Genomic DNA, 13,573 nt, shown 5'->3' on the forward strand with positions numbered 1-13,573 from the left:
CTAGTCCTGGGGCTTGAATTCAGGACCTGGGTGCTATCCCTGAGCTTTTGTGCTTACGACTCACATACTATAACACTTGAGCCACAACTCCATTTCCAGCTTTGTTGGTGTTTAATTGAGACAAGAGTCTCACAGACCTTCCTGCCTGGGCTGGCTTTGATTGCGATCCTCAGATCTCAGGTTCCTAGAGTTATAAATGTAAGCCATCGGCATCCATCTTTTTACAGATAGGAATTAAACAAAACAAAACCACATTTCTAACTGTATTTTAAGCACAAAATTTAGTGTCATAACTAGAGTCAATACAGTAAAATATTAAGCTAGAATTATTTTTATGAATAAAAACTTGGTTTATAGTGCCCTCCTTATGTTGACTTCTTTTATTTATATAAATAAATAGCCTGGAAATTTTTGTTTTGTTTTTGTTTTGTTTTTTGTCGGTCAGGGGCCTGAACTCTAGGCTTGGGCACTGTCCTTCAGCTCTTCAGCTCAAGGCTAGCGCTCTACCACTTGAGCCACAGCGCCACTTCCATAGCCTGGAAATTTACAGAGAAATTTACTCCTACTTTTGTTTCAGTGGAGATAAAAGCTAATTTTAAAAACCTGTAGTTGAACAATGACTGCTTTAAAAAGAATTGTAAGGTCTTGTTATGTAAACCGGACTGGGCTCAAACACAGAATTTTCCTGACTGAAGTACAGTTTCCTTATGCAGATAGGCAGTATATGTAAAAAGTAAACAGCATCAGTCTAACCCAGTTTAGGAAAGATAATAAATTCAGCAAAGATCAAAGATGCTTGGTGAACATACTCAGAAACTAAAAAGCCTGGTATAATACATGATGGCTTTTGTTTAATGTTTACATAATACCATATTCCAGGCATTATTCTAAATGCTTTATAAATATTAGCTTATTTAAGTCTCTTAAAACATATAAGTTAAAAAAAATTTTTCCTGGAGAAGAAAATTGATGCACAGAGCAAGTCAGGCTCAGAGAGACAAAGGGCACTTGTTTTTACTCATATGCGGAAGATCTAAAATATATTCATACATGAAAACACAGGGCATATGTATATATAATAAATGATCAAACTGCCTGAGTATGGTATACACAGGGGTGGGTTTCCATGGTGTAACATCTTTGAACAACTAACAGATAGCTTAAAAATGAATACCAGGAAGCTGAAACATGTCTTGTTTGAAGGGGCTAGTGGGATTTTAGGGGAGCATAACAATGGAGATAAATGGGGGCAAATACAGCCTAACACTCAATGTACATGTGAAAATGGAACAAATGGAAGTTGAGGGGCAGGTAGAATGATAGAAGAGGCAACAATGATCACTATGCCTTGTATATATAAACTGACAAGTTGAATTGACTCATACTATTTAAAGATGACAAAAATAATAAAAGAAAAAGGGTGCACCGAGAGGTTAAATTATGTTTAGGAAGGCTAAATAATGTGTACTAATTTTTTTAAAAAGTATTTTCATTCAAGACTGTAGGGGGCATAATTGTTCTACTTATGAAAGTATATCTTACTGTGAGCCATCTAAATCATTCTTGTATGTAGGCTGGACCTATTTATATAATTATATTCTGTTGATAACAATAACTATATTCTCTATGTATTATACTTGATGCTGTACATGTATTACTTGATGAATGTTCTACAAGACACCAGATAATTATCTTCATGTTACAAACAACAAAAGCTCAGAGAGATTAAGATCATTAACCAAGTATTACTGCTGGTATCTTGCACAGCTAAGTGTACCACACAAAGTGCATCTTCTTTTCATCAAATCATAATCTTTACTTTTGGAATTGTTCAAATATTTCTAGGTATAACATTGCTGAGGTGATGTCTAGGCTTTAAGTGCACACACAATTACCATTATAAATAGTTACGATACTAACTGAATAGAAAACTAAATACAATGATCCTTAAAGACATTTAAAATTCAATAATTTGTTTAACTCCACAACGTAACAGGAAATATAGTCATCAGTTCTCCCTTCAATATGGAATAAGGAAATTGGTAACTGGCTTAGATGAATACCAATTTATGACAATGAAATTGGTACCTGGCTTAGTTGAATACCGATTTATTTAATTTCATCATGCTGTTTTATTCAACCATATATCAAATTCTAAGTCTATCAAACAGTAGTATATTTCGAATATTAGCATTTGAAGAACCAGGGCTCTGATAAATACAGAATTGAAACTCAAAAGAGCTTCAAGGCAAGTGCCAGATTCACATTTTAGTTTCTCTATTAGTGCCCAATGGGGGAATGCCAATAAAGTGGTGTGCTACTTGCACAAATATGTACTTGTATTAAAAAATGTTCTTAGGAACCAAAACCATTCTGAGAATATGAATTAGCCCAGAGCAGGAGCTTTTGCTTTAAAAATAGCTTGAAATCTGAGTTTATTGTCAACAGTAAGAACTAGAGGTACTTCTACAAAATTGGATGGATTTGCTTCCCTATTCCTTTCTACTATTAACTAAGCAATACAGTTAGCAATACTATTTTTTTTTTTTTAGGTCTGGGACTACACTTGAACTCAGGACCTGATACTTTTACTCACTGGCTACAGCTCTACCAACAGAGCCATGCCTCTAACACTACTGTTGTTTTTTTTTTTTTAAAGAACATTTTCTAGTAAATTTTTTGAGGTTATTTAGCAATAGCTAAACATTTACTGAGCATTTATTAAAAGTAAGTCTTTTTCTTTCCTATTTATTTGTTCATTCATTCACTAGTACTGTGGCAGTAGTGGAGTTTGAACTGAGGGCTTAATGCTCTCACTTGGCTCAACTTTTTTACTCATGGCTGGCACTCTACCACTATAGTCATACCTCTAATTCTGGCTTTTTGCTGGAATTTTTGCCAGCCTGGGCTGGCTCTGAACCAAGATCCTCAGATCTCAGCCTCAGCAATGGCTAGGATTATAGGCATGAACCAGGGTTGGCCCTTGCCTTTGAACTAAACTGAAATTGAGATATAGGCTCTTTTTGGATCTTAAGGCTGCTGGCTTTTAGAACTTACACTACTGACTCACCTGGTTGTCAGGCCTTAGGGCTCTCCAGCCTACTGCCTATATTTGAGACTTTTCAATTTCCAGTAAGTCCCTGTCAGTTTTGTTATCTTTATTCACACAGACATCCTATTGGTAATGTTTCCCTAACTAATAGACCTATAAAAAGTAATATGCTATAAAAAGAGTAAATGTATTACAAGTCTAATTCAGCTTTCCAGATGGGTGTATAAGACCAGAAGCACCTCTGCTTCTTATGCCACTCACATGCATATCTTCTTTATATTATCTTGTATCTAAGGTAACTTAAAATTCCTTCAATATATTTTCTAGTCAGTTACCTTTTTTTGCTTTTAGGGAGCAGAAGCTGATTAGTGTCACTAGTTTTAATATCAATAGCATTAGGTTTTGTACTTATGTGGAAGTTTAGAAGAAACACAAAATCCACTGAGCAATTTAATCTTCTATGTAAGATTATACCTTGCCACCATTAAATATTAAGTAAGATATCAAGTACAATCTATACCTGTATACTAATCAATCTTAACTTGAAGCTATGTACAAGAATAACCCAATTATAATATTCACTGTATGCTAAAATTATAATTTTTCTCTATTGGCACAATTTCTGGCCAACTCTACTAAAGTAATTCTATTTTGGAAATAAAGTATCAAATTTTCCAAAGGGAAACCAACAAAACAAATGCTATCCAAATATTTAAAGTAACCAAAGATCCCTAAGGCCAAAATCATAAAATTTACTTGCTTTATTTTGTTGTTTACTCCTATTTTCAGTCAATGTTGACACACAGAAGAGAAAATGCACAAATGTATGTAGTTAAATTCATAAAGATGAAAATATAGGATAGACAACATTCAATGTAAGAATGCTGATTTTTCTGATAAAAAACCAGTAACTCAAGAGAGCACAAAGCAAATTATTACCATTTTTCTGTTTACCTTTTTTGTGATGATGTTCAAAGCTCTCAAAATTAACATTCAGCTGAGAACATTTCCCTATTAGTATTATCAATTAGATGACTAATATTTAAAAAATGGCTTGTAGTTTCTTCTTCCTTTTCCTTCCTCTCCCCTCCCCTTTCTTTACTTCCTTCTTTCAGACTTTCAAATAAGTTCTCTTTTTACTTTTCTTTAGGAAAGCAAGGAAAGAACATATTCATTATATGTTATTTTCTAACCTTTCAATGTTTCAAAAAGGAATTATGAATAAAATAACTGTGTGTGTGGATAGGTATATGTCTGTGCATGTGTGCGCTGATAATGGGGCTTGAACTTAGGGATATGCACTTTCCTTTCGCTTTTCTGCTTAATAACTTAAGTTATATACCAAATGCAGTGAAAAGTGGAAATAATCTGAGATGCCAACTATATCATCTGCCTGACTTTACAAAACGAAGAACTTTTCTCCCTGTTGTTTAACTGAAGTAACTGAGCTCTGAATTCCAAAAAGCTTTGAAGAAATCCTCACAACATTCTGTCAAAGTACAACTTGGACAAAATACTTGATGGCACTTGCTTCAGGACACTAAATGCAGCCAGGTAAACTGCAACAAGAATAAGTCATTTCAAATTCTACCATGAGAAAAACCTCACATTTATCATGTGAGTCTTTCATTGCTTTCCTAAATACTGCACTAACTAGGAGAAACATTTTTAAAAATTTAATCAGTTTAATTTTAATGAGTCTACACCTTCTCTAAAAGGATGAGTAAGCATGATGTATTTTTCCAGCATTATCTGAAGATTAGGAAAGCAAGTCCAGGGAGTAGTCTCCTTCCAACAGCAGGATAAAAATGAAAACCACCATTTAATCTTCATTTACTTTTTACTTATTAACCTAACCCAGTACTTTCTTACTTCAACGTTCTTCCCAAACTCCTTGTAGCTCCCTTTAGCAGTTTCTTCTCTAAGCCTACCATCTTCCTCCAAATTCTGTCATTAAAAAAAATCCATCCTGCAGCAATAGAAGCCTTGAGGCTTGAGCCAAGCAAATCTCAAAAAGTATTATGTATTTTGCCTCTTCTATTCAGTTTCTATTATTTTTTACAAATAGAATCATACTCCCAAATTTTTATCTTTCTGCAGACTTTTGTCATTCATTACACTTTTAAGGTACCAAGTAAAGATGCAAACTCAGATCTATCAGATCCCATGAAGCCCTTATACTGTATTCAGTATCAAATTATACATAAGTAACTTCAATAAATTTGTATGAAGTAAAGTATCATACATCTGAAGTAGTTATACTTTTAAACATTAATTTTTTGATGATGTTAAAATTTCTAAACTACAAATTAAAGATCATTCAACACTAGTGTCACTTTTGGTGAAATGAAACTAAATAGCAAAATGTCTAGGTCAAAGCCAACAGTCTTCATTTTGCATTATAATTAGCTTACTTCTTACTACAAGGTACCACCTCAATAATAAATTACTCAATAGGAATAATACACATTAGCTAAACCATATAATAACTAAATTAGCAAATAAACCTGCTTGGATACCCAAAGTTAGCTGTGTACACCAAGTAGCAATTTGGTCATTTCTCTAAGATTACTTAATATGTCAAAGGTACCAAAGCAATGATGTATAACCACTTCAAATAGGGTGTCAGAGTAAACAATAAAGCACAAAATTTTTTAAATACTTGCAATTGAAAACAGGTTTCTTAGCAAAAAGTAAGTGGAGAAATAAAGTTTGTGGATCTGATTTCTCTGACAGAAGAATCAAAGAATAAAATACAGACGCTAAGAAGTAAAAATATTCTCCCTCATACATGTACTCCCTAAGAGGAGTAAAAGTATGTTTATACTTGCAAGAAATTATAAGCAAAGCAACAAACAGTAATTCAGCCAGTACCATTTCTTAATCTAGGACTAAGTCTTTTTTTTTTTTTTTTTTTTGGGTCCGGTCGTGGGGCCTTGAACTCTGGGCCTGGGCGCTGTCCCTGAGCTCTTCAGCTCAAGGCTAGCGCTCTACCACTTGAGCCACAGCGCCACTTCCGGCTTTTTCTTTTTGCTTACGTGGTGCTGAGGAATCGAACCCAGGGCCTTGAGCATGCAAGGCAAGCGCTCTACCACTGAGCCACCTTCCCAGCCCCAGGACTAAGTCTTAATTCATCTCACACTCTCATTGAAAACACTGTTGAAGGTATTAAGTTACAAGGTCCAAATTTGCTATTTCCCTGCTATTCAGATCACTATAACCTTCAGCCCAGTATGAGGTTTAAGATTCTGCTTGTTTCTCTCCTGCAATCAAACTTCAATTTCCTTGATCTTTGAGAGACAAAATCAACATTCCTTTTCCCTGATGCTTAAAATAAATCTTCTAAACCTCAGCTTAACTTTTAAAATCAATGTAAAGGTAAAAACAGAAGAATTTAGTAGAATAATTAGCTAACAAAAAAAATGCTATTTAAATTCATTAACACTACAAATCAGTGAATTTCTATTATTGGCAAGGATAAAAGTATTACCAAGTATGTCAGGTGCTGGTAGCTCACACCTTTAGTCCTACCTACTCAATAATCTAAGTTCTGGGGACTGCAGTTCAAAGCTAGCCCAGACAGAAAAGACTGTGAGACTTTCATTTCAAATTGATCACCAAAAGGCCACAAATGGAACTGTGGCTCAAGTGGTAGCCCACTTGCACTGAATGAAAAAATTCAGGGACAGCACTCGGTTCCTAAGTTCAATTTACAGTACTGACACGCGCACACAAACACACACACAAAGGTGCACAGTGGAAATTTTCTTAAGCTGAATTAGTAGTCTCTATGACAATTAAGATGTCATTAAAAAAAGAGAAAATTAGTAAATACCTGAACTGAAGTGGCTGACTCCTGTAAATGGCCACTAGCAACTGTTCCTTTAGAAACTGCTAAAGGGACACTGTGCGTCTTAGAGGTTCCCAGAATATCAGTATTTTCATCTGTCCTATGTGACTGCCAGACTTCTTTTCGATGATGAGATTCGGTAGCTTGCTGATCTCCAAAAGCAGCCCAAGAACAACCATCTTTCTGTTCATCCTCAAAAGCATTCCAGCCTACAACTTGGCTAGGACCAGCTGAACTGAAGTCTGCAAAATCATCAGAGTCTTGAAAAGCACTGCTGTCATCCTGAATATTTGGCACACCATCAAAATCTCCAAACTCGCCATCTTGCTCATTTTTCAGTTTTGAAACAGGTTCAGTGCCTGTTCCACTAGATTTTCTTGCCAATTGACATTCCTCTGATAAACCATCAGAAGTCTGTTTTGGGTTGGACTCAGTAAATACCATTTCCTCTTGGCAAGAAACAGCATTTGTATCCTCAAATTCTCCAAACTCATCTCCTGGTTCACTAAAATGTGGAAAGTGCTCTGAAGACTCTTCAAAAGTGACATCGCTCATGGAATCTTGAGTACCAGCAACAAAAGGTGGAGTAGTGCCACTGGCTGTGCCAAAGTCACCAAATTCATCTTCATTTGTATCATTGCAAGTCACAAAGTCGTTACTACTATCATCATTTTTTATACTTACAGATTCATCCAAAACATTTTCTTCAGTGAGATCAATGTGAGGGCTTTGGGAATTAGTAAACTTGCTATTTTCTTCTTTGGAAGAACTAACTTCATCAGCATCAGAAGTTTTACTAGAATCCATGCATAGGTCAGTACTTTTAGAAGTAAACAAATCGAGGTTTTCCTCAGTTTTACATTGTTCTCTCCTAATGGCATCTGAATTATCAGCTGAATCTCCCAAGTTCCAAGTCTCTAATTGAATACTTGAATTAAAAAAATCATCCCTTTGCAGTGTTAGAAGGTCTTTTTTCCCAACACTGAAACCTCTATCAGTCACTTTACAGGTTTCTGAACCACAAACTTGCTCTTCTTCCGTGTCTCCTTTATCATCAAACCTTCTAACCAAAGGCATTTCTTTTACAGAATTAAGTTCATTGACTCTGTTAATTTTGTTGTTTTCCTGAACTGTTACTGCATCTCGATCATTTAAAATTGCACATCCCATTTCTTCTAATTGTATCCTTTCCTTTTTGGAAAATGTGGCAAAATCTGCAAACTCCTCAGCAGAATTAGGTGCAGAGTCTACACTGTACTCAGTACTAAGAGGCTTCCTTCCCTTTGAATTAACTACATTGTCCAGATCATCTGTTCCCTGAGGATTTACAGTTTCCAACCCTGCAAATCCATTTGTTAGAATCTCCAGACAAGGAGGTTTTTCACCATTGCAGCTCTCTAACTGTTTGTTTTGATGAACAATGTTCGTATCAGTTCTAAAATCTCCTGGAGAGAAACTTGCAGATGTCCCAACATTTTGTCTCTGTTCTACTTTATTTAAATCTCTTGGACTTTCCATACCATCAATGGAAGCATCTGAAGTTTTAAAAGAAATTATTTCATTGCTGGTGGTAGAAAGTAAAACATCAGACTGTCCTTTCATAGGATTAGGAGGTTCAGCAGTGATATCCTTATCATTACCATTCTTAATGGACTTAAAGCTTGTAAGGCTATCTACATTTTCTGAGAAATCATGAATTGGCATAAAATGGTTTGAAGGTATAAACTCTTCCTTGGGACGAGTATAATCTGGTGCATCAAAGTCAACAAACCCTATATCAGAAGGGCTAACTTCGGAAAATCCACCAAATTCCCCAAATTCATCATCATCATCATCCTCTGCTCCATTGTCGAGTGGTGGGGGGGATGAAGAGTACATTCGAATGATGTCTGGCTCCATTGTTTACTTGCTTGCAAATAATTAATTAACACCTATAAAAAAATAGATTAACCATAATATAATCTTTCAGCATTCTTTCAAAGCAATTTTAAAACAAGGCAGATTAATAGTTCACTGTACTATATTTAAAACATTTTTCATTTAGATAACTTTACTGAAAAAAAAGGTTTTATCTGTTATAGTGTATATAACATTATCAAAGCCATTCATATTATATCAATGAAATTGGAAATTACAGAAAATCTTAAACATACATTTACAAAAGCACAACAATAAAATTTTCTCTCAGGTACATGCTTATTCTGTGAAATTTTCTTTCAAATCACTGGGGACTCAGTGTTAGCCTTAAGGATTTGTATTCATTATTAATATTTGTCACAAAAAGTTTTCTAGTAACTGTTACAACTATGTTCTTCACTTTGCTTTTCAACATTTATTTCTCTCTATAGATGTTTGACTTAGGATAACCTATACCTTGATAAACACCTAAGTTAAAATGATCATAAAATGAAAATGCATTTGAAATATTTAACCTAATGAATTCCTTAGCTCAATAACATAGTATACGGTTGTGCAAATATGTAAAAACTCTATGTACTTATTTACCCTCATGATCACATGCCATTGGGAGCTGCAGCTTAATGTTCTTAAGAGTATCCTACTGCATATCACTAAAGCAGGATAAGATCAACATTCAGGATAAGATCTAAATTCATATTGCTTCCACACTCTTGTAACGTTGAATAAATTAATGAAGACAATGCAGGATATGAAAAAGCACTTCAATAAAGAGAAATTTCCACAAAAAGACCAAGAAATGAAAATCTCAATAAATCAAACAAAATGAACAAAAAGTTGCTATTTTCACCAATAAACTAGATAAAACAGAAACAAGCATATATGGTATTTAAAGATAATGGATGAATTATCACACTCAAATAGCAATAAAGAAAAAAAATTGTGAATGGGACATTTAAAATCTATGTGACATGATTTGAAGACCAAAGGTAAATCAATCATGAAAACAGAAGATTTCTCAGTAGAAAATCTAAAGTTAATGAGGGCATGGGATGATGCTATTTCAAGTACTAGAGAAAGTAACTGCCAACCTAAATTATTATATCAAAATTATCTTTCAGATTGAAGGAGTAATAAAGGCCTTCAAATATAAACATAAACCAGTATTATGGAAGATACTTAAAAGAATCCTACATATAGCAAAAGAAGCAAGATAGATACAAAATCACAAGGAATAAATCTTGCTAGAAGAGCAGATAAGCACATGAGAATTAGAAGAGTCAAATATAATTAATTTAGCAAGTCATCAACCTCTAAGATAAATATCAAGACCCAACAATATGCTGCCTGCAAGAAATTCACCTCATCAGTAAAAGCAACCACAAACCAAATGATAGGATGAATAATGATAGTACAAGCAAGTAGGATCTGAAAGCAAGTGTTATAAATATGCTCTCCAAGAACCACTGTAGTCACAACAATAGACATGAAAATAAAGAATTACCTCAGGAAGGCAAAACTTACTTCTGCAGAAGGGTGAACCATCATAAAGATCTGGCAAGTAAGCACAGTGCAGGCAGGCTGCTTTGGTATTTATTCTTAAGGCAGAAGGCCCTTCAGACTGACTGAACTCAGGTTTACAATCTGCTCATGACTGGCTAGTTTGAATAGGGTAAGATGTATTTATATAAGGTGTATATTAAGACTTTGAAATAAGATTAAGAGTACTACAATTAACCTCAAAACATAACCATACCCTGGGTTATTTCTTGAACAATCTAAGATGTGTCTTCTGAGGAATGTCTTAATTCTACCTTGGAAAAATCAGTTAAGACAGAATTTTACATTTCAAAAATCTTACCTTATCCCAAAGTAGGAACTTTTAAGCAACATACTTTGATAGATAAGGCAGTTTCTTATATCAGTAGCAGCTCCAATATCTGATTAAAAGACAAAATCAGCCAGAAAAGACAAAGTTACAAAATTTTGATAAGTGCAACAATCTACCAAGTAGCTATAAGTGTAAATATATATGCCAGACTGCAAGAGTATCACATTTTACAAAATAAATACTACGGTATACAAAATGAAAGACAGGCCAAAGTAATAATACCGGATGCCTTCAACACCCTATTTTCACCAACAGATCATATGGAATTCCCACCCATAAAAATCAACAAAGAAAAACTAGAGTTTTGTTATAGATCAATTGTACAAATAACAAGTGACTTTTTTCATATGTGGGACATAAAACAAGTACAAAAATCCTAAAATGATATTTTTCCATCTTATCAGATTATAGTGGAATGAAACTAGAATCAACAGATAGCCAGATGTTTGTGGCTCATGGCTATAATCCTAGTTATCCAGGAGACTGAGATCTGAGGATCATAGTTCAATGCCAGCCCAGACAAAAAAGTCCAGGAGATTGTTATCTTCAATTAACCAGGAAAAAAAAAAGGAAGTGGAGGAGTAGCTTGTGGCAGAGTGCCAACCTTAAGGAAAAAAAAAAAAAAAAAGAAGCCAAGTGCAGGTGGCTCATGCATGTAATCCTAGCTACTTAGGAGGCTGAGATCTGAGGATCACAGTTCAAAGCCAGTGTGGGCAGGAAAAGTCAATGAGACCCTTATCTACAATAAACCACCAGAAAAACCAAAGTGGCTCTGTGGCTCAAATGGTAGAGCACTAGCCTTGATTTGAAGAGGTGAAGGGCAGTGAAAAAAAAAAAGACTTCTCAAATAACCCAATGATGTATATTTCAAGGTTTTAGAAAAACAAGAACAAGCCAAACCCAAGATCAATAGAAGACATAATAAAAATCTGCATTAAAATAAGTGATAAACCCAGAAAACGATACAAAGATTCAGTGAAACAAAGCCATGGTTCTTTGAAAAGATAAAACTGACAAAAAAGGGATACATATATGAAAGAAGGAAGTAAAATTATACTTATTGCAGATATGATTCTTTACCTAGAAAACACTAAAGATTTACCAAAACAAATTACAAGAAAAGGCAAGGCCAAATAAATAAAACCTGAGGTGAAAAAAGCAGACAGTACCACAGACAGCATTAAAATCATAGGGATATTTTGAAGAATTATATGCCAATAAATTGGAAAATCTAGAAGTAGACATATTTCTAGACACATGTGACCTACCAAAAGAGAAACAAGATGATACAAAATATCTATAATAACAAGCAATGAGATTCTGTCTCTCAACAAAGAAAAAATGAGGACTAGAAAGACTCATAGTTGAACTCTATCAAGTTTTAAAATAAACTATTCCACAAAACAAAGACAGGAATACTTCCTAACTCATTTTATGAAGCTATTATTACCCTGATACCAAAGCCTGGTGAGGGTAGAACAAACACAAAAATCAGACCTATATCCTTGATTAAAATAGATTAAAATACTTACAAATTGGATTCAACAACCTACTAAAGATATCACACATCATGATAAAGCTAGTTTCATTCTATGGATGCAAGGATAGTTCAACATATGGAAATTAAAAAACATAACACAATATATAAATGAAATCAAATAAAAAAATCAAGGACAAAAGAAAGACAAATGAACTTGAACTTTGACTTTTCTTTTTTCTATTGGAAAAAGCCTTTAGTAAAATCCACCATTCTTTGCTATGAAAATCCTCAATAAACTAGGTATAATACCTAAAGATATAAAAGCAACTTATTGCAAATTCATAGCTAATACCATCATGACTGAGAAAACTAAAAGCAGAAAAATGATAAGGCATCCACAGTCACTATTCTTACTCAAAATATTACTTGAAATTTTAGCCCAAACAATCTTGCATGAGAACGAAAAAAGACACAAACATAAAAGGAGAAAGTAAAATTATGTCTAGTACAGATAAGATTCTATACTTGGAAAACCCTAAAGACTCTTAAAAGTCTCTTAGAACTGATGAACAAATTCAGCGGTAGCAGGATACAAAGTCAACATAAAATCAACAAAACCAGTAGCTTTCCTGTATACCAATAATGAACCAAGAAAGGAATCAGGAAAACAGTCCCATTCACACCCTCAAAAAACAAAGCCAAAACAAAACCTGAGGAAAACATCTGTAACCAAGGAGGTGAAAGACCTCCACGATGAAATTTACAAAATAATGAAGAAAGATATTAAAGATGACACTCAAAGATAAAAAGATCTTCCATGCTCATGAATAGGGAGAAATCATTTTAATTAAGTGGCATATACCCAAAATGATCTACATATTTAACACAATCCTAACAGTTTTCACAGATCTAGGGAGAACCTCCCCCCTAAAATTCACAAAAGACCTCTAATAGCCAAATCAATCTTGATAGGGAATGGGGGGAATTGCAATGCTGGAACCATAATACCAGATTTCAAAATGTACTACAGGGCCAATGAAATAGTGAGTGCAGCTATAAAGCCATGTGGGGGAGGAATAAGGGAGGTGGAAGAGGGAAGGGATAGTAAAAAAAAACCAAAGGTGGGGGTAACAATGCTCAACAAGAAATTTACTCATTACTTTACTTAGGTAACTGTAACCTCTCTGTACAGCATCTTTACAAGAAAACAAAAAGTTAAAAAGAAAACACTATAGATTAAAAAAAAACCCATGCATCTATCAGCAGATTCTAAACAAAGCTGTCAAAATCATACATTGGACAAAAAGCCTTCCTTCCCAAAGTCCTGGAAAAACTGTATAACCATATGTAGAAGATTGAAAGTAGGTTCCTATCTGTACAAAA

General features: G+C 34.3%; 1 protein-coding gene across 5 annotated transcripts in view; it reads right to left on the reverse strand.

Annotated features, from left to right (window-relative positions):
• Window positions 1-13,573, reverse strand: part of Aftph (aftiphilin) — a 69,574-nt gene that overhangs the window by 27,654 nt on the left and 28,347 nt on the right. For 3 of the 5 annotated variants that reach the window (XM_070004529.1, XM_070004526.1, XM_070004530.1), the window contains exons 2-3: window positions 10,681-10,759; window positions 6,888-8,833 (exon numbers count right to left, since the gene is read on the reverse strand). In XM_070004529.1, the coding sequence (XP_069860630.1) occupies window positions 6,888-8,801 (1,914 nt within the window). In that variant the 5' untranslated portion in view covers window positions 8,802-8,833; window positions 10,681-10,759. The remainder of the gene's footprint in view (window positions 1-6,887; window positions 8,834-10,680; window positions 10,760-13,573) is intronic. The other 2 variants (XM_070004527.1, XM_070004528.1) reach the window with 1 other exon arrangement.

The sequence above is a fragment of the Dipodomys merriami genome, unplaced genomic scaffold (assembly GCF_024711535.1).
Source record: "Dipodomys merriami isolate MVZ:Mamm:240054 unplaced genomic scaffold, mDipMer1.0.p SCAF_63, whole genome shotgun sequence".
NCBI classification, from domain to species: domain Eukaryota; kingdom Metazoa; phylum Chordata; class Mammalia; order Rodentia; family Heteromyidae; genus Dipodomys; species Dipodomys merriami.